Source organism: Carassius gibelio, chromosome B19 (genome assembly GCF_023724105.1).
Source record: "Carassius gibelio isolate Cgi1373 ecotype wild population from Czech Republic chromosome B19, carGib1.2-hapl.c, whole genome shotgun sequence".
Lineage (NCBI taxonomy): Eukaryota > Metazoa > Chordata > Actinopteri > Cypriniformes > Cyprinidae > Carassius > Carassius gibelio.
The window spans coordinates 25,980,322-25,999,046 of record NC_068414.1 but is presented as its reverse complement, the minus strand read 5'-3'; the positions used below and the strand labels follow the sequence as shown (position 1 = coordinate 25,999,046).

The following is an 18,725-nucleotide window of genomic DNA, read 5'->3' as shown; positions in this document are numbered from 1 at the left end:
AGTCTTCATCCCCTTGTCGAACACACACTTACAATAAGGAATCAGACGCGCACACACACCTATTCAAATACTAACAGATTTGATTTATATATGCACATATACAATACACATTTTTACGGCCGGTATCCGCTTCCTGCAGCCGCCATATTCATACTCTTCAACTTGTTGTCCTTTTTCCATTTCATTCTCCGGTTTTGAAACCATATTTTGATTTGTCTCTCTGAGAGACAGAGCGTGTGTGCAATCTCAATTCGTCGGCGACGTGTCAGGTACCGGTTGAAGTGGAACTCCTTCTCAAGCTCAAGTGTCTGGTAGCGTGTGTAGGCTGTCCTGGGCCTTTTCCCCTCTGGTCCGGCCAAACTGTCTGTTATACACAAAAGTGTGACATTGACATTTTTAGAAATTTTAATGCACAATAATACATAATGCATGACACAAAACATGGCTGAAAGGATAAGCATCAACCTCAATGCATGCGTGACATTCTCAGGGACAGAAAGCATGAAATTAAATTCAGGTAATTTCCTTAAATTATCTCAAATTAAGTCAGTTTTATTACGTTAATTTAATAGCACGGACAATTCATTACTGGGTAATCGACAAGTCAATTAATATTATAATTCAATCATTTCATATTTATAAAAGAAAATTCATTTAATTTTTACTAGACATGGTGTCTATAAAACAGCATGCTGGCTGAGACATATTTCTATGTAACAGTCTAAAACCACAGTAAACTAACTGTATTTGCATTAAACGTTCCCAGCTGACTTTGAGTAACATTTGACGGGCCATTCAAACCCAAACCACAACACTCAGAACACAAACAGAAAACTCAATGTTTGAAGTTTACCATGACTTATATGAAGTTTTCGCATCCATGGATAAATCTGCGGTGCCTCGGATGTATTCTGTGAAGCTGTCTGCGAACTTCCCGGTGGTTTTTCTTCCTCCATATTGCCGGACGCTTTAGAGGCGTCCTCGCGACTGAGAACCGTACCTACGCTGTTGGTCGTAGAACCAGCGGTGCTCGGTAGTGAGGTTTTCAGAGCGCGGTGTGACTGCTCGCTGACAGGAGATTTGGCTAAGGATGAGCACGGGAGAGGGTCAGAGGACGGCTCAGCGCTGCTCGCGGTAACCGGTTGATTGTACCGGACAGGCGTCGCAGTTGGACTGTCTGTGTAGCTTTGAGTTCGCTCACCGGATGAGAGAAAGTGTCCGGTGGTAGAGCGCCCGGTGCTGAGATCCATTCCATTGTAGCCAAAAGCATACCTGCCCGAATGCATGCCGGTAGAATCTCGGCATTGGTCGCTAGAGCTGTGATCTCCATAGTTATGCAAGGGATAGTCCGCGCCATTTGGATAGCGACCGCAAAATGAGTTCACAAAATAAGAGCTCATTTGTTGACAATTACCTTATAATAATTTTTAGTTACTACAGGTACCTTTATGGAAATAACAATTCTGCCGTGTGTTTTTGATTTGTGTCTCTTGATGGTTTTGAGCTTCTATTGCACCCTTGCACAATTTATGATGAAATATGGAAATGAGTGAGACACAGACTTAATGCTCCCTTACGTAGACTCCCAAATATGGGGTACGGCTTAGAGTCACGTGTTTTTGTTGACCAGTCGTAAATCCTATTCTATGACCTCCAGCGGTAAACTCACGCGTAAGCAGGAAATCAGGGTGGAATTGTTTGGACACGGGAGCGCGCAACAAAAGTTTCACCGAACTAGCTGTTGTGTGCCATGCAAGATTGTAGTGGCGCGCCACCCTCTGGTTAGAGGCGTGACTGCCTAAACCATCAGACTTGAAGCGAGCACGCGATGGGGTCATTCAGAGGGTAACGACTCCACGGTAGAAAAATTGTATCTGCTGAAACAATGCGCCGTGACCTGCACACAAAACAAGCCCACTAGAATGTATAATGGATTTACTAGATTCACAAACACGCAAGGTTTGTGAGGTTTGAAATAATCGTCAACATGAACACGACAAAAAAATAAATAAAAAGGTCTGAGTATTGGATGTCTAATACGCCTCATAATTCCTCAATTTCAAAATCCATATTTGGTATAAAAACAGGACATTTGTTGTAGTTAATTATGATTTAGTTCGACCAATTCTAAATATTTATGTATTTAAAAAGAAACAATTCAGGAGACGATGTAGACAACATAAAAGACTTGGCCTATTTCGAACAAACTGGACTAGATCGTTTAGTTGTTAATTAGGCCACTGTTTTTAAGAGCAGTTTTTTTTAAGTAAAAAATGTCTCTGAATACTAATATATATATATATATATATTTTAAGTGTATATATTTCACACAGTTCACTGTGTTTTGCCCGTTTCCTTGACGAACTGACGAGCAGGAAAAAAACATCAAGCATCTTATGATTTTGAAAAGAGCTACGTGGTGAAAAAAAGTAGCTGGTCCTTAGTCAAACACATTTCAATGGAGACGCTTTTTATAACATTGTAACCTATACTATATGTAGAGACGTTCATTCATTAACGATTTAAATTAAGGAGTACACTGTATAAAGTGTACTGGTAAAAAATCAGCTTTACAACAATTAGTTTTTTCCGCATACTAAATTTAGGTCTACTTTGATAAACTAACAAACAGCTAATTGAAGTTGAAGTAGGCTAGATATTGATAAAATAGCCTACCAATATAACAATATTGCAAACAGGCTACATTAATGAACATATAGTATGAATAAAACAAATTGTACTAAAATTGAATTCACTGAGTCCAGGAGATAGGAGCTATTTTCGGCCTCAGTTCAGCACCTTAAGACAACAGCTCCGATGTCGAACAGTCTACTTGACTGACCGCGCTCATCGTAAAATGCACAAACGCACAAAGATAGTCGAGGAGCGTGACAGCGTGAAAGAAAAGCCAATTCATTACCTAAAAACCAGAAATTGTTGTTTTTAACTGAACTGCGGATTTAAGATACAGAGATCGTCCCATTTTGCTTTCTGCCTCTCTAGAGTTCCAGCTAGGCTTAGTGAAATATGGTGCAAAAACGTTAAATCAATATTATATATATATAAATTTACACACACACACGTTTTGTTTGTAAAAAAAAATCCCATGGGTTCATCCCATAGGCGTAATGGTTTTAATTATGCACAAACTGTATATTCTATGGCCCTACACCAACCCTACACCTAACCCTAACCCTAACAATAGGCTATATATATATATATATATATATATATATATATATATATATATATATATATATATATATATATATATATATAGAGTGAAATAATCTACACAAACAATGCATTCCATTAGATTAAACACAAATGATAATGGAAAATTAACCTTCACATTTTCAGAAATTCAGCATGCAATGACTGTTGCAAAAGCAAGAGCTCTCTCTACACTTTCTGGTATGCAGATGTTTCAAACAACCAAGTCCATTTTCTGTATAATGTCATTGTTATGAAAAGTAAAAAAGGACCTGGAATCTATAGGATCTGGAACGATTCCTTTCCATTTCACTTCACATTCCAGCATCTGTTACATTGATAGGATAGCTTGCCTTGAACAAACGAACATAAACCTGCTTTTGCAGTCAGCAAAGTGGTAGGTCACCACCTAGTGGTGGTTTTGATGTACCGCCATTTACCTCGTAGTTCACAGAAGATACAAAATTATGCCAAGCTGTTATATTGACCTCTTTTGTATTTTTAGATTTTATTTAGGCTATAAATTAAACTTCCTATAGGACTTCTTTCCCTGATAACGATAGACGTTAGATCTGAAGAGCGTTCCAGAAGAATTCTACACTTTGTTTGCTGAAACCAGAAGTAAAATTACATTCCATTTTCAAAACTTTGAATATAATAAATTTAAACTCACATTGTAAAAACTACCTCATGTTGTACATATATGGCCTATATAGGCTAGTTTTTAATACGTTTAGGTGTAATTTTGCAGTTGCCCTGCAGGTGACTGCATGTCTGTCTCTTTGTGCACTCGTAGGATTAGCTATTTTCAAGATCTAATATATGAAGCTTTAAGGAAAAATAATATTTGAAGCAGCGTTTCAATTAAGCTATCTACATAACCATATATACATATTATTATTAGGCAATAGACCTATTATTATTAGGCAATAGACCTATTATTATTAGGCAATAGACCTATTATTATTGCTCGAATCATCAAACTTTTGTGAACCACCACAGCTCTTGCCTTAACGCAAGTGTGATGCACTGAATACTTAGTATAATATCAAATTCAACAAACTGTTAGGATATATAGACATACTCAATTGAACAACCTTCTCACAGAGGTAGCCTACTTCTTCAAATACAAATAGCCTACTGTTTTGCTAATGCAAAAAAAAAAAAAACACAGTTTATAAGGGCACAATAGTAGACTTGGACAATAAAAAAGACAGCAGCAACAACAAACACGACGACGACCTCTCCATCCAGTACGACAAACAAACAAACCTCTTTTTAATTGAAAAAATGTCTGCAGTATTACATGACATCAAAGATGTTCGACAGTAGCCCATTCCAAACAAACAGATTGCTTACCATTCAGTGTGTCTGTCGGTCGACGAAAGCAAGAAACAGAGAGCAAAAAATACTTCACAGCTCTTCGGAAAGCTTCTTTATCATCTCATAGTGTGCCAAACAAGATGAGCAGTTCTCTCTTTACTGTCAGCCAATGCAATGCTAAATTTAATGGTAGCGAATGTAGAATATTACCTTTAAATTAAAAGACAATTAATGACCGAAATTTTGGAAAGGCGGAGGTAAAAGAAGCCTAGACAAAGCAAGGTCAGGAGAAGAATGCAGCTCTATTTTGGGTAGGGATGCATACAAAAAAGTAAACGTTCATGTGGCCTTAAAACACGTGACCAACTGGTAGCCAATAGGAGCGAGCGGCAGCTCATAAAGTTGTACGGCAAAGTAGTAAATTTTCATAAACAACAACAGATTTATAGCTTCTCTAGGGAAGAGGACAGAGGTGGGGGCTGGTAAAGCAATGTTTGCAGCCAGGCGCCATTTTACAAAGGAGGAGCTCATTGAAAAAGTAACTATAGATTTGTCCGAATTACATTTAAACAGGCCCAACTAAACATTATTAACATCAGTTGTTGAATTGTTATTATACTGCTAATAATGTAACCCCATAAACACCGACTTAAATAAATATAGTATTGCTTAAATATAGTTAATTATAATAGGTTAATAATAAAAGTCTCCATATATATATATATATATATATATATATACATTATTTTTAGTATATATATATATATATATATATATATATATATATATATATATATATATATATATATATATATATATATATATATATATATATCTATCTATCTATCTATCTATCTATATATATATATATATATATATATATATATATATATATATATATATACTAAAAATAATTAAACATTTTTATCAGAGAAACGGACCACAATATTGACAAACGGTTTTACTTTAAAACGTAGGCCTATGTTTAACACTTACAATCTAAGTCAACTAAAGATAAAATATTTTATATTATTTAGTTGTAAAGCTGTCATTATACGACCAATGTTCTTTGTGCCCACATTACCACTGTGGGTGTTTTTATATGTTCCCAGAATTTTGTGACTTCATACTAATTCTAATGAAGCAATAAATATAGGCTAATATTGCCATTTGAATTATGCTACATGTTCACATTATAACATCTAAATAGTGTAAATATACATAGCCTACTAGTTTTCACATTAGTTTGACATTAGTTTTCACATCCATGGCTTTGTGACAAATAATCTACAGGAAGTCAGCCCCATATGCAAAAAAAAAAAAAAAAAAACTTAGGCCCTATCGTTTTTTTTTTTTTTTAAGTAAATAAATGTTACGTGAATCGCGACTATTTACAAGCTGTTTTACTTGGAATAGGCTAATGCTTGGAAATGTTTAAAGTATTCAAGGGAATTTATTATATGTAGCACACAAGCCACCCAATAATATCAGTTTTGTGCTTTGTTACTACAAAGTCTCAGCCTTAATGTTATGATAAAATCAAATGTCTTTTACGCTCTTTAATTTGTAGTGAGATCATTCGCCTCAGTTCAAACTGCATATGAATCAATGATATTTTCCTCTTTAGGCTAATATTTGCAGCGCGATTATAGGTGGAACTTTCACATTAACTTCACCCAATAAAACATTATTTCATTATCGTACTTTTGATTTCATTCTTGAAATGTCATGACGGAAATCTTATTTATTTAATTATTTTTAAATGTGGCACAAAAATGCTGCTGCATTTTTTTGTCACAGCGCCTGAATAAATAAATGAATAACTAACTATAAATAAATAAATAAATAAATGGGAGGGGATATTTTTTTTATTTGTTAATAAACTAAAGTTCAATGTTGCAAAAATTAAATTGACAAACCTGACTCCAATCTCCTCATTGGAAGTGCCTTAGAAAGGCATCTTTACAGATTACATAATGAAAGAGTTTTTGTTTTCGATTTAAATATTTCGTTTTAAAATCGTAATTTAAAGCATTTTATAGATACATTTATCATGTCTGTGAAGCGCTTTTGCTCAAGACCAAGACAAAAGAAAGCACAACCGGTTTCTTTTCCTTATTTTACAAAAGCACAAGGTGTTGATAGTGCACACAAATAGAAGTGGACCCTTTCAGTTCCGTATGATGTTATACTCTTACCTTTATGGGAAAGAAAACATTTTTAAGTTTCCTGTTATTAAATTTTTTTTTAAAAAAAGCTCTCGTTCCCAGAACTTTTATTTTTATTTTTTTATGGTTTGTTTTTAGTTAGCCAGGAAGGTTTAACGGAAATAGAACAGTAGCTTTTGGTTTTTAGAACATTATTCTAACCTTTCCCTAACATTATTATAACATTTCTCTAACCTCTTTAGTATTATCACCCTGCCTGTATGTCAGTAATCATCCAGCACACCGACCTAGTAGGCTATAGTATAGTTTTTGGTTCCTGTTTGGTTACTAACAATAGGGAAAAGTTCTTTTTAGGTTTTTTTGCAACCATAAAATAACGTTCCCAGAACGTTGCCAGAGTTGTTATTTTTAAAACAACCTAAAAATAACTTCGTTACGTTCCCTAATGGTTAGTTTTAGGTTAGTTTTTGAAAAACTATATTTCCAGCGAAAACGTTGCAGATGTTTTTGTGTAACGATATACATAGCCCTGAAATAAAAATTGTTAATTTATAATTTGAAAGCAGGATTAAGCATAGAGTGAAAACAGAAATCATTAGGCCTACTTCATGGGTTTGTTTCATCTTCATTTAAGCTACTGCGCGCCTCTGATTTGCAGGCGCTGCTCCAGCTGTAGAAACTGTAGCTACACTTCGGTGGTAAGAAATGAATGTACTGATATCCTACTTTAAGACTTTTATTCTATTTTAATATTTGCAAAAAACCTAATATTTTATAAACCATAGCCTACATTGTGTGAAGTCATTTTTATTTGGTGATGACGAAAAAATCTGGCTATTGGCCTACCCCCTAATGGACGGATCTTATTTAATTTTATATGTGATAGTTGATGTGCTCTGATTATTTTTATTAATTAAATAATTTATTAAAAACAAGATGTTTTGTACAAATAAGGCGTTCATACGGATAATTCCATAACATTAGGTTAAGGTTGTGTGTTTGCTGGGAATGATGAAGGTGCCGTCAGCACCAAAACAAGCTTCAGAAACGCCCTCCATCACGCGCCGACACCGACGCCCCGTGTGAATGTACCGTAATGAACGTATCCTAAGTCTCAAGGTATTTATGCATTTCTTCATAAACTATACGATTGCTTCTAGAAGAGACGTGCTGTGACGTTTTATTAATTAGGGCGACGTCACTGCTCATATAGTTAAAATCAATCTTAGATTTGTATTAATTAATTTATTAAATTATGAAAGCTTATATGACTTTGAGCTCGTAGACCTTGTTCAGCAGTTACAAGAATACAATATACACCGAGTAATTAATTTATTACTATAGAGCCGAGACATTAAAACGTTTACGACTTCACACATGCATGAAGAGCTGCATCAGTAGTTTAAAAGGATGTAGGCCTAGTTGCAGGACACGTCTCTGTAGCCTCTGACACTAGATACACAACAAGCTGTTTCAAATAAACGTGAAAGTCATACCTTAATTCCCATTTGAAGATTCAAAGTCGGGAGGTTTTGTCCGTTCATGCTTGCTATATGAATTTGGGGCGGGAGATGTCCAAGTCCTTTCTAAAGCCCCGATGATCCGCATCTTGACCGCGTCACGTGTAAGCAATATTTTAGAAACAGTCATTTCCTCCTGTAGTATCCTACACACATTGTACGCAAAGCCACAATTTTTGGCCAGTGCTGAAGATCAGTGAGTGAGTGCTCGCTGCATATGACCAAGACATTCCAGTTTAATTCTATTTCATATTCTTTGTCATCCTGCTGAGTTGTCGTGCAGGAATCCTCGGTGTCGTTTTTACGAGCCAGGGTGATATACAATCCCATTATAGCCGGAGTTCATATTAAATCCCACTTCTCTGGCATTGGGCCCATGAAGTCACATGGTCACTCCGCAAGCACTAGACGTTACTATTGCTTTAGCTTTTTCATCAGCTTTTAAGAACAATAATTCTTTTTTTGTTAAAGAATAGAGGCTACTGGACGTTAAACAAAATCTTATGTAAGGAACATTATCAGACTAACTCTGTCACATCCAGTTTCCGAATAAAACACAGGGTAGTCCTAATTATTGAAAGTAGGCCTACATTTAGGCCATTTTAAATTAAGAGATTTAAAAAAATCAGCTATAGCCTATATATATATATATATATATATATATATATATATATATATATATATATATATATATATATAGGCTATATATATATATATATACTCAAAAATACATTTTTAGCTTAAAGATGTTTACATTGATAAATCAGATTTAGATATAGGCTACTCTAAAAGCGCTGGGTCGAGTCGGTTATTTCCACAGGACAGCACTGAAGGTAAGGCTTTATATTTTTTTCGACGTCACTTTACCAACATGAATATAAACATGGGTTTCCATATAGGCATATTAGCCTATTTTTTTTCCCCAGTCCGCCCAACTGATACCAGTAGTATTTTCACAGATGCCAGTGCATTTTTTTTTTTTTTAATTTCATTAAATGTTATTATTATTTTATGGACTTTAAATAAATGTGTCTGTCTTGTTACTAAGTTAAGATTTCCATTACCAGTTGGTAGCTAAGTGTAATTTTGGGTAGGCATAATTAAACCCACTATTAATTAATTTGCACATTTTGTATAATTCATTGCTGGGTTAGTATTGATCCAACACGTGTTCTTTATAGAATTTCCCCAGTTGCGGAATTAGAATTACAAATTTTTTTGCGGGTCAGTTTTTAAAACAGCGATTTACATCATAAAACGTCATAAGAATACATCGACTTCACTCACTCTACACACACACACACACACACACACACACACATATAGCTATATGTATTATGCATTTAGCAGACGCTTTTATCCAAAGCGACTTACATAGCATTCAGGCTAACAATTTTTCCTAACGTGTTCCCTGGGATACGAACCCCCCAACCTTGGCTTGCTAAACCAATGCTCTACCACTTGAGCTTAATGCTACTTTAATGCATACAACTAATTTAACTTAACTAATTTAAATTCGAGACCGTTAGCTATAAACCAGACATGACTTAAATTATTTTGCTTCAGGGTTAAAACGTACATTGTAGCTAATTATTGCTTTACATCTAACAATGGTTTGATAATGAAAGAAAAAGAAGGAACAGGAGGCATAAAGATTATTAATTATTTAATTATTATTATTATTTGTCATTTCAGACAAAAATTTAACTATTGAAGACTTAGAAAGCGGGAACAAATTAGCTATTGGAAATACGTGCAGAGACATTCAAACAGAGTCGCGATTTTTAGGTTTTACTGACATCAAGTGGTCAGACTGTATAACAACGCAGAGAACTACTTTTCCGACAGTGTGGTTTAGACGTCCACGATAAAACAATGTGTTATGGGCATTTGTGCAAATGAAACCAAGAATATGAATGATTTTTATTAATTTAATCGATATTGCTTTAAAGCTTCTGTAAATTTTGCACCGACGCCTTCATTTCGTCGTGTAAGTCAAATTGCAATCAGAAGCCAATAAAAATAGATTATTTCCGCTGTCTTTTTGTGCACGTAATCGAGTCTCTCTGAAAGCGAAGGGTGAGTGAAGAAGAAAAAAACACCTCTCCAAATGGGTGTCGAGCCTCTGAAAACGGTCTAATTGTGTCTGGACGGTCATAAAGCCATTGAAACAGGAATGCCAGTGTCTGTTGCCGTGTCTGCTATTCATTGCCTTGTCTCCGTGGTGAGGACTTTCAAGTCAAAGTCCCCCGCAATACCTGTGCCACTTATGCAAGTAGGTTATATACAATAATATAGCCGTATATAATATAAAACAATCATATTTACATTTCAATGTTTGTATGTTTTAACAGACATCACGTTGAGCAAAAGCATCTCATCATGGATGTAAATACTATATCTGCTTTTTTTATTTCCACAGATTCGCATGCATGCGTTGCTCATTGGCCCCAGCTGTCGAGTCCTATAATATCTCTGTTGTGTTGCTTTCTCTCGCCTCGCAGCGCTTTGCACACCATAAACGGTTATAGCAGTAATTGTCTTTTATGACAGCATGCAGCCAACAACCTCATCTGCCAGACGGTCTACGGGCCAGAGTACAAACTCGCCCAGCGTAACCTGGCCTCAGAACACATTCCTCAGGTCTGCCATCTCCTGGTATGGGTAAAATAAATTATTGTTTTTATAAGAGTGAAACAATTTTTTTTTATTTACATCTAAAGATGTTTTACGCTCTTTTTGTAAAATAGCGACTGCAATTCGATATGTTTATAGCCTTAAATTAAACCAATGTAGAAAAAATATATATAAAATAACAAAAACAACAATTTTACAGAAATGTAAATTAAATATTTATTTTTCCATGATGAAAATACAACTCTATGAAAAGCATGGAAATTACAAGATATTCACACACTCACAGAATTAGGCTAAATGTTTACATACACGTAATTTAATACATCGTTCTCAACTTAATTGTTATTTAAAAGGTCACGAGGACTAGGGAATCTAAGGGAGACTTGTTTGAAGACATTAAATACTTTTATTATTCAATAAATAAAATCACAAATTACATCTGAGAAATGTAAGCAAACAAAACAAAAACTAAGTAAACTAACAATATGAGATGGCCAACAGACCATGAGGTATTTGAAAAGTTGCCTACAGTGTTTACTACTTTTTTTTTTACTTGGCCTATTCCCTGAAGTTCACGTACTTCACCCAATATCACATCGGCTGATAATGGCGTGAACATTTTGGTCGATTCAAAACAAAAAGGTAGGCTAAAGTGACTAGGTGTTGTAGTCACAATTTTCAATACAAAACAATTTCTAAGGACAAATACAAAAACGAAATAATTTCTAAGAGTACATGATATCATATCTCCTCAAGTATATTAACTGAAACCTGGAAACACAGAACCGAACATAGAAAACTCTAAATGTGCGGCCCGAAACACACACTGATAATGCTGACAACTGAAGAGGAACAGTAAATATTTCAGACATGTTCATTATTTACTAATAAATTTGGTCCAAGTGAAATACATAATTTTAAATACTGCGTCAGCGAGTATTTAAACATAGGCGACGTCTGAAAAATAGAGTTGTGTCGTATTTATAAAAATCGGAACCACTTATGACAAACAAATAGCCTAATCCATTTTATCGAAGTACTGGATCCCAAAGTAGGCTACTGTTCCTTTAAGAAATGCTTGAATAACACAATACATTTTTTATTTCAGGGATGGATCTTCACACATCCTCACCTACACGACTTGCATCTTAGTCGTCCTCCTTATATCTTGGTTTAATTTTTTCATCTTCATCCTGCGGTTTTGGAACCAAATTTTGACCTGCCTCTCCGTGAGGTTCAGAACACGGGCGACCTCGTACCGCCGGTCGCGCGTGAGGTAACTGTTAAATAAAAACTCTTTTTCCAGCTCAAGGATCTGGTGCTTAGTATAAGGGCATCGTTTTTTACGCGTCGAGCTCGCGTGTAGCCAGTTGGACACAGGATTGTCTGGGGAAAGGTAGAGGGAAGGGATTAAGGGAATGAGGGTTTCGAAATCAAAAGCGAGTAGAGAATGATTTAACACAATATCCTATATATATAAAATCCAGACCATGGTATAAATTAAATTATTTAAGCATTTAACTAGAATGAGAATGATGTTAAAACGCAGGAATTTATCAATAGTGCTTAATATACATTTTATATAATTGTACTCCTAATTCCCACCATTTGGCCAGCCTTACCTGGATCAGCGCCCGGTTTCTCCACTACATCGCCTCCCTTGTCAGCAGTCCGGCCTGATACGGTCTCAGTCTCGGTAGAACATCCTCCGTTAGTGAAGACTCCAGAAGGGAGTACGGAATGTGAACTGGCCTCTGTGTCTTTATCATTCGTTTTATTTGTATCAGGTTTGGCATGACAGTGCTGATGGATCGTCGGTACCTCAGTTAGTGGCAGCCCACATGCAGAGTCCAAAAGCCAAGACTGCACGTAATCCCCAGCTACTGGTGGTTGCGTATGCGGCTGATACACTGACGGTACACCTCTGGAGTAATGCGTTGGGATGTGGCCCCAACCCGAGCCACCATAAACGGGTTGCTTTGCCGGGAATATGCAGGGACCGAGCTCTGCACGGTCTGTCGGTAGAACGGAGGGCCTGTGCTGACTGGGTCCTGAACCTGAGAAGAAACTATTCTCCTCGTTGTCCGGCATAACAAGAGAGTCAACATAATATCCTGTCAGAGCTCCGGATGTCGACATGGCCGGGACGCACTCTCGTAAATACACACACATAAAAACACTAACACACACACACACACACACACATACAGTAACACGCTCTCAAAATAACAATCTGTGAAAATGAGGAGGCAACTTTCCCCTCACAAAACACCATTCAGCTAATAAGTTGAGAGCAACTGCCATTTGATTGGTTAAAGTGCACACGTGACCATTGGAACAAAAAAAGAAAAAGAAATGTAAGGAATTTCTGTAGGCTTAAAAAAGTGTTTTGCTTTTAATCCTCTCCTGTAAATACAAACATCGAGCTACATTAAGAAATAAATATGGGCATGTTTACAAATTGTAACAAAACACACACACACACATACATATACATATACATATATATATATATATATATATACTCTGAATTTGTTTAGTTTCAAGATTTAAAGCACAATACCAAGGTTTGTTATTTACAAAATGTCATGCATTCAATCCTTTCTGCAGATAAACATCATGGACAGGAGTCAGAAATGCATGTATTCAAACTGTATCTATACGACAAATCGAGAAGAATTTGATATGGAACGGCTTGTTTCATATAGTGCACATAATATGTGTTCTACTTGTTAGCGGTGCGGTTTTGGTTTTGATATTCTAACCATTAAGATAAAATAGCAGTACAGTGTACATGACGACTTGGAATCACATGGGAAGCTATACCGTGGTCAGCTACATTTTCACTTCATGGTTAGCAGCAAGCGGCTACTGCTTGTATATTACCAATATCAGTAGCATCCCAGTAGAAAAGCATGTTCTTTAGGATATAAAGACTAGTTTATTTTCCAGAATATACTGTATTTTCGCATTTATTGCAGAAGGTCCAAAATATAGGTCCAAAATATATATAGCTACGTCGCAGCAAAACAGAAGATTCAAATGTCTCAAAGTATTAATTCCACAAAAAAATATATGATTTGTAATTTGTACAATTTGTAAATTGTATATTAATCTGCTCAGTCGAAAAGACTACATCAAAATAGCTATGACATTCAAAGTGACTTGGTACAGAATAAAAAGCGCCAATTAAATAGGCTATTGAAGTCGCCGTAACACGAATACTATTAGAAATAACAGAATATAGCAAATTAGCCTACTAATTTACCTAATTATTATTATTGATAATTATTATTATTATTATAAATGTTATGTTGTATGCTTTATTCGGCAATCATTGGCCATAAATGGATTCCATTTATGTATCGTTTTGATATAAATTATTTTTGCAAAAAAAGACTTTTCCTATAATATATGTAGCCTAGACTAACGGAAATGAAAGTCAAAATAAAATGAATTAAAATTAATCTCAAGTAAAAACAAGTAAATAGCATTAACAATTTTAGTCAGGTTTATTTTCATCTGACATTTACAGACAAGAAGATATAAAGCACAACGGCTCAGTAGTCTCGTTCAACAACGAAAAATGTGTTTTTAAATAATTAAATAATTGTTCACTCTGTTTAATAATCATCATTGTCATTATCAGAAGGATTTTACTATTTTACAGCAGGAACAGCTTAAAAAAAAAAAAAAAAAAAAAGAAGAGAGAGACGGAAACAGTATGGCCCTTTTGAGGCCGTAAACTGCACCAGGGTGTTTGTTAACACAACCAAGTTTTACTGTAGGCGTTATTCATGCTTTTTAGGCACAAACAAATTCGCTTTAGCTGTACTGGAGAGCCACCATAAAGCCAATCTTTTCTTTTGTGTTCAGCCACTTCTTACGGCGCCAGGCGGAAGCTGGGAACGCAATTTCTCGAGCTCAGTGGCACGCCACCGAGGTTGTTGTTGCTTGCAGCAGACAAGACTCGATTGCCGTGTATTGGACGTAACCGAGGCCTTGTCTGTCTACACGGAGTTTAACAAATCAGTGTCTACATTCAGTCCGAGAAATGAAAACATCAAACAACTTACGGCGATTGTGTTAAAAATACAATTTCTGAAATAGGCTAATAATGAATACTTTTTTAATATAGCTATATATGAGAACAAAACATATTTGGGATTGCTTCGATGTCCACTAGGTGAAAAATAAGTAGATCTTGGATTACGGACGAGTGGAACTGGGGCAATTAAGACAGTTTCATGTTGCAGAGTTTAAATATACAATCCCAACAACATGAAACTACCTAAACCACTCAGCAGTCTGCTTTCGACTCTTCAGACAAAACAACTGCTATCAAAACAAATCGTCCGTATTACCTTTCATCTAATCTTTAATATGCATTTTCTATCAAACAACATGCATTTTTGTAACAGCCAAGCCTTTCGGAAGTCATATCACTATCATTCATATCAGAATAGAATGTTACCTGTGTTAAGTTGATTTAAATGAAACTCGTTTCCATCGCCTGAAATCCGGACGTCTTCTTTCTTGCCTCCTTCCAGTCTGTACTGATGGTAGTCACTGAGAAAAGTGAACCTCATAAAGTAGCCAGCAATAAAATGCCACAAAAGCAGACAAAACTCGTCATAATACCACAGTGTCTGTACATGTTGTTGCCCCTTCGCTGAAGTATGCTTAGTGTATATTTCTGTACTGAAATTTCATTGCAAAACGAAGTTTGAATTAAAAAAAAATCTAGAACGTAATAGGCTACATATTTACAACAATACCTTTTCACAGCATAACTCAACAAAGGTCATGTAAGCACAAATGCAAAATATACACACTGGAAACCAACATTATGGGTTTAAGTTTGGACACATACACAAGCACATTCTTTATCCGGTGCTAGAACACTAAATCATTACTTTTTCTGTTTCGTCGCACAGAGGTTTCATACTTCGTAGTTCAAGGTAGTTTTAATTTAAAGATTAGATAGATAGATAGATAGATAGATAGATAGATAGATAGATAGATAGATAGATAGATAGATAGATAGATAGATAGATAGATAGATAGATCTACACGCATCGCCTTTGCAAGTAGCTTATGCTGTAGGGCTACATAGTCAGGAGATCTTTATAAAAAATACATTGTATGTGCGAGCACACAATTTTCATAATTCTTGAATATTGCGTATTAGGGTTAAAATAATAAAGAAAAATCAACAGCCTGCATACAATTGTTATTTAAAAAAAAGTTATAAATGGCAACATAATCAAGGTGGTCAACTGTTTCTATTGCACAATGTTAACATAATAAACACAGCCTACCAGACATGGAATGACAAAAATAAAGCGAAATCATTCTGAACGAAAATTAGGAAACAATGTGTATAAAATTATACTGTATATATAAACATATGGCATAGAATAAAGCCATCATTAAAAAATAAAAATAAAAATCCTAATCGTGACAGACTTCGAGGATTATTTCTGATTATTTTTGACTTGCCTGTCAGATGCACACTGTGGCTGATTTCTAGGCGGCGCTGCTGAGTCATGTACATCTTGTAGAATGTAAAGGTTATACTTCTGCAGCTCTAAGGCTTGTTGTTTGGTGTAAGGACAGCGCTTCTTCCGGAAAGTCTTCCGTTTGCCAGTTTGCTTAACAGTCTCAGGATAGCACATGTAGGCTATGAGTAAAGCGAGTGACAGCAAAATTGGGCTGCATAATAAAATAGTTTTATGGTCCATAATTAAAAGCGGTGTTGTTTCAGACATTTGGTTTCAAAAAACACAAAGTAACAATATTTAAGATCACTGTCTGAAAAAAAAGAAGAATATCGAAATCTTGCCGTATAGGCCCCTCCCTCCCTCCCTCTCTCTCTCTCTCTCTCTCTCTCTCTCTCTCTCTCTCTCTCTCTCTCTCTCTCTCTATATATATATATATATATATGTATATTGATAGCCTTTCGTTTTTTGTTTTTTTTTACTGAGCCATGCATATTTTATTATATGGTATTTTATGTTTATGTTGCCAAAGAGTACTTTTCTGTCACTAAATGTCTGAATATATAGGCCTAGTACTTACATTTAATTTCAAATTAAAATCTAACATGCTATTTAGCTATATTGTATATTCTCTACATCAGATGAATACATAAATTGCTTTAAATATGTAAGTAATAAATTAATAGTATTAAATATACATTAAAGACCAGACCTAAAACAGACCTTACCTTTGCCTCATTACACCAAGCAAGTAGGCCTATGACATATATCCCGAATGTGCTACCTGTCCTGTTTTTTTGTTTTTTTTTTAAGTCGTTGTCATCCGGCGTACAGACAACACTAATATCACCTCTACCTTTTCTGCTTGATAATAGAGATGTTAAAGTCTAAATAGGCAGCCTCGACGTCAGATGGCCTGTATCCCTGCAAGTTACTATCGGAGCCTAGCACAAGCCCGAGTGGCTAGATGCTACTTTAGTGCATATCCGCTGCTCGATCTTCTTTGATGTCTTGAGGACAGAGGCAAAATATATTAACACGAGCTGCTCCAAACCACATCGCCACGCTGATCACAGTTAAGGTTTGAGCAGCCACATTTGTCTGAAGTTTTGCTGGGTTGTGAGTAATGTCGCTTTTCAAAGTAAGATGCCAAACTCCATTAACTGATGCTTATCTAGCTGCCAGGTTTAGTCCGCTTATTATTTAGGCAATCCAAAAGGCACTCACTCCATTTTGCGCTAACACTTCCCACGCCTTTACCGGGAAGTGTTTTGAGGATAGTGTATGAAAAAGCTCATTGGTGGTGGTCATTTACTTCGTTTGACAAGCTGGGTGTACTGAGGTGTCCTCGTTCAATTCAGAGCACGTTTCAAACAGTTAGAACATGGCAACACAAAGAGCCACACCCCTCCAGGACTGCGTCACCTGTCTGTAGGCTATAGCAGCAACATTTGCTGTTTCATAAAAGACGCTAAGAAAAGATGGGATTAAAGTACAAAACCTGACTTGAGATAACCTAACAAACCAATCGGGACTAAAGCGGTTTCATAAAGGACAATTTAATTTCAAGCAATCTCATTAATTCGATTCAGGTTTAATTAGACAGGATAATTTGATGTGCACCCTTATTCTTAAACTGCCCTTATTGTCAAATGGATCCACTATGGCAAAAAGCGAATATTTGGTTTAATGCATTTGAGACATTGTGTTTTCCTCAGTGCAGAACTGACACATCACAGGTATATTTTTCATCTGTGAATGTGAGAAACTCCTGCAAATAGGCCTATATTCATTTTGCTGTCAGGAGTGGGCGATGCTTAAATGAATGAACGAGCGCTGCTGCGCACATGCGCGATAAACAAGGAATAGAATAATAGCGCAATAATTCTGAATAAAATATGAATTCAGCAAAAATATTTGTTGTTGGACATTAAATATGATACATGTAGAATTTTAATACTGCATATAAGTGTATTTTCATGATAGCAGTAATTGTAGCTACATTTTCTGTACTTTTATTTTTTTACTGATAACAAGAGTCAGCAGCGCCATATCAATGCGTTTCGATTGGTCAGTGTTAGAGGAATTCAGCTAAGCCTGACAGTTAGCCTGCCCTGGACCAGGGGTGCATTTCCCAAAAGCATCGTTAGCTAACTATGGTAGTTAGTTCCACTGAAATATATTGGTAATGGAACTTGCAACAATTAAGTTGCTTTTGGGAAACGCACCCCAGGTTAGTTTCCCAGCATAAGTTGCCAGAGTGACTGATGGGGGCTGTTTCATAAAACAAGTTTACCAAATAAGCCAGGCTTATTTCAGTTAGTCTGACTTATTTTCACCTGATTTGGTTTCTTAAAGCAAAA

At 35.8% G+C, this 18,725-nt stretch overlaps 2 protein-coding genes across 4 annotated transcripts; both read right to left on the bottom strand.

Annotated features, from left to right (window-relative positions):
* Nucleotides 1-62: 62 nt before the first annotated feature.
* Nucleotides 63-1,695, bottom strand: hoxa5a (homeobox A5a). The gene is made up of 2 exons (XM_052583821.1): nt 854-1,695; nt 63-364 (listed from the first exon to the last, which is right to left on the bottom strand). The coding sequence occupies exons 1-2, from the start codon at nt 1,398-1,400 to the stop codon at nt 114-116; spliced, it is 798 nt and encodes a 265-aa protein (XP_052439781.1). The 5' UTR covers nt 1,401-1,695; the 3' UTR covers nt 63-113.
* Nucleotides 1,696-11,061: 9,366 nt separating this feature from the next.
* On the bottom strand, nt 11,062-17,758 carry LOC127978859 (homeobox protein Hox-A9a-like). 3 transcript variants are annotated; one of them, XM_052583818.1, is made up of 4 exons: nt 17,091-17,758; nt 16,364-16,576; nt 15,336-15,430; nt 14,355-14,871 (listed from the first exon to the last, which is right to left on the bottom strand). In XM_052583818.1, the coding sequence occupies exons 1-4, from the start codon at nt 17,099-17,101 to the stop codon at nt 14,786-14,788; spliced, it is 405 nt and encodes a 134-aa protein (XP_052439778.1). In that variant the 5' UTR covers nt 17,102-17,758; the 3' UTR covers nt 14,355-14,785. The 3 variants fall into 3 exon arrangements, with proteins under 3 accessions (XP_052439777.1, XP_052439775.1, XP_052439778.1); XM_052583817.1 differs by lacking the exons at nt 16,364-16,576; nt 17,091-17,758 and adding an exon at nt 11,062-12,247 and having other exon boundaries at nt 12,484-14,871; nt 15,336-15,433; XM_052583815.1 differs by lacking the exons at nt 16,364-16,576; nt 17,091-17,758 and adding an exon at nt 11,062-12,247 and having other exon boundaries at nt 12,484-14,897; nt 15,336-15,420.
* Between the last annotated feature and the right edge of the window lie 967 nt (nt 17,759-18,725).

What these genes read in the sequence shown, in the direction of transcription:
- hoxa5a (XM_052583821.1), bottom strand. Translation starts at nt 1,400, where the DNA reads ATGAGCTCTTATTTTGTGAACTCATTTTGCGGTCGCTATCCAAATGGC. An exon ending in AAAACTTCATATAAGTCATG is followed by an intron (nt 365 to 853) that starts GTAAACTTCAAA and finishes TGTGTATAACAG; the next exon opens with ACAGTTTGGCCGGACCAGAG.
- LOC127978859 (XM_052583817.1), bottom strand. Translation starts at nt 13,033, where the DNA reads ATGTGTGTGTATTTACGAGAGTGCGTCCCGGCCATGTCGACATCCGGA. An exon ending in GAAACCGGGCGCTGATCCAG is followed by an intron (nt 12,248 to 12,483) that starts GTAAGGCTGGCC and finishes ACCTTTCCCCAG; the next exon opens with ACAATCCTGTGTCCAACTGG.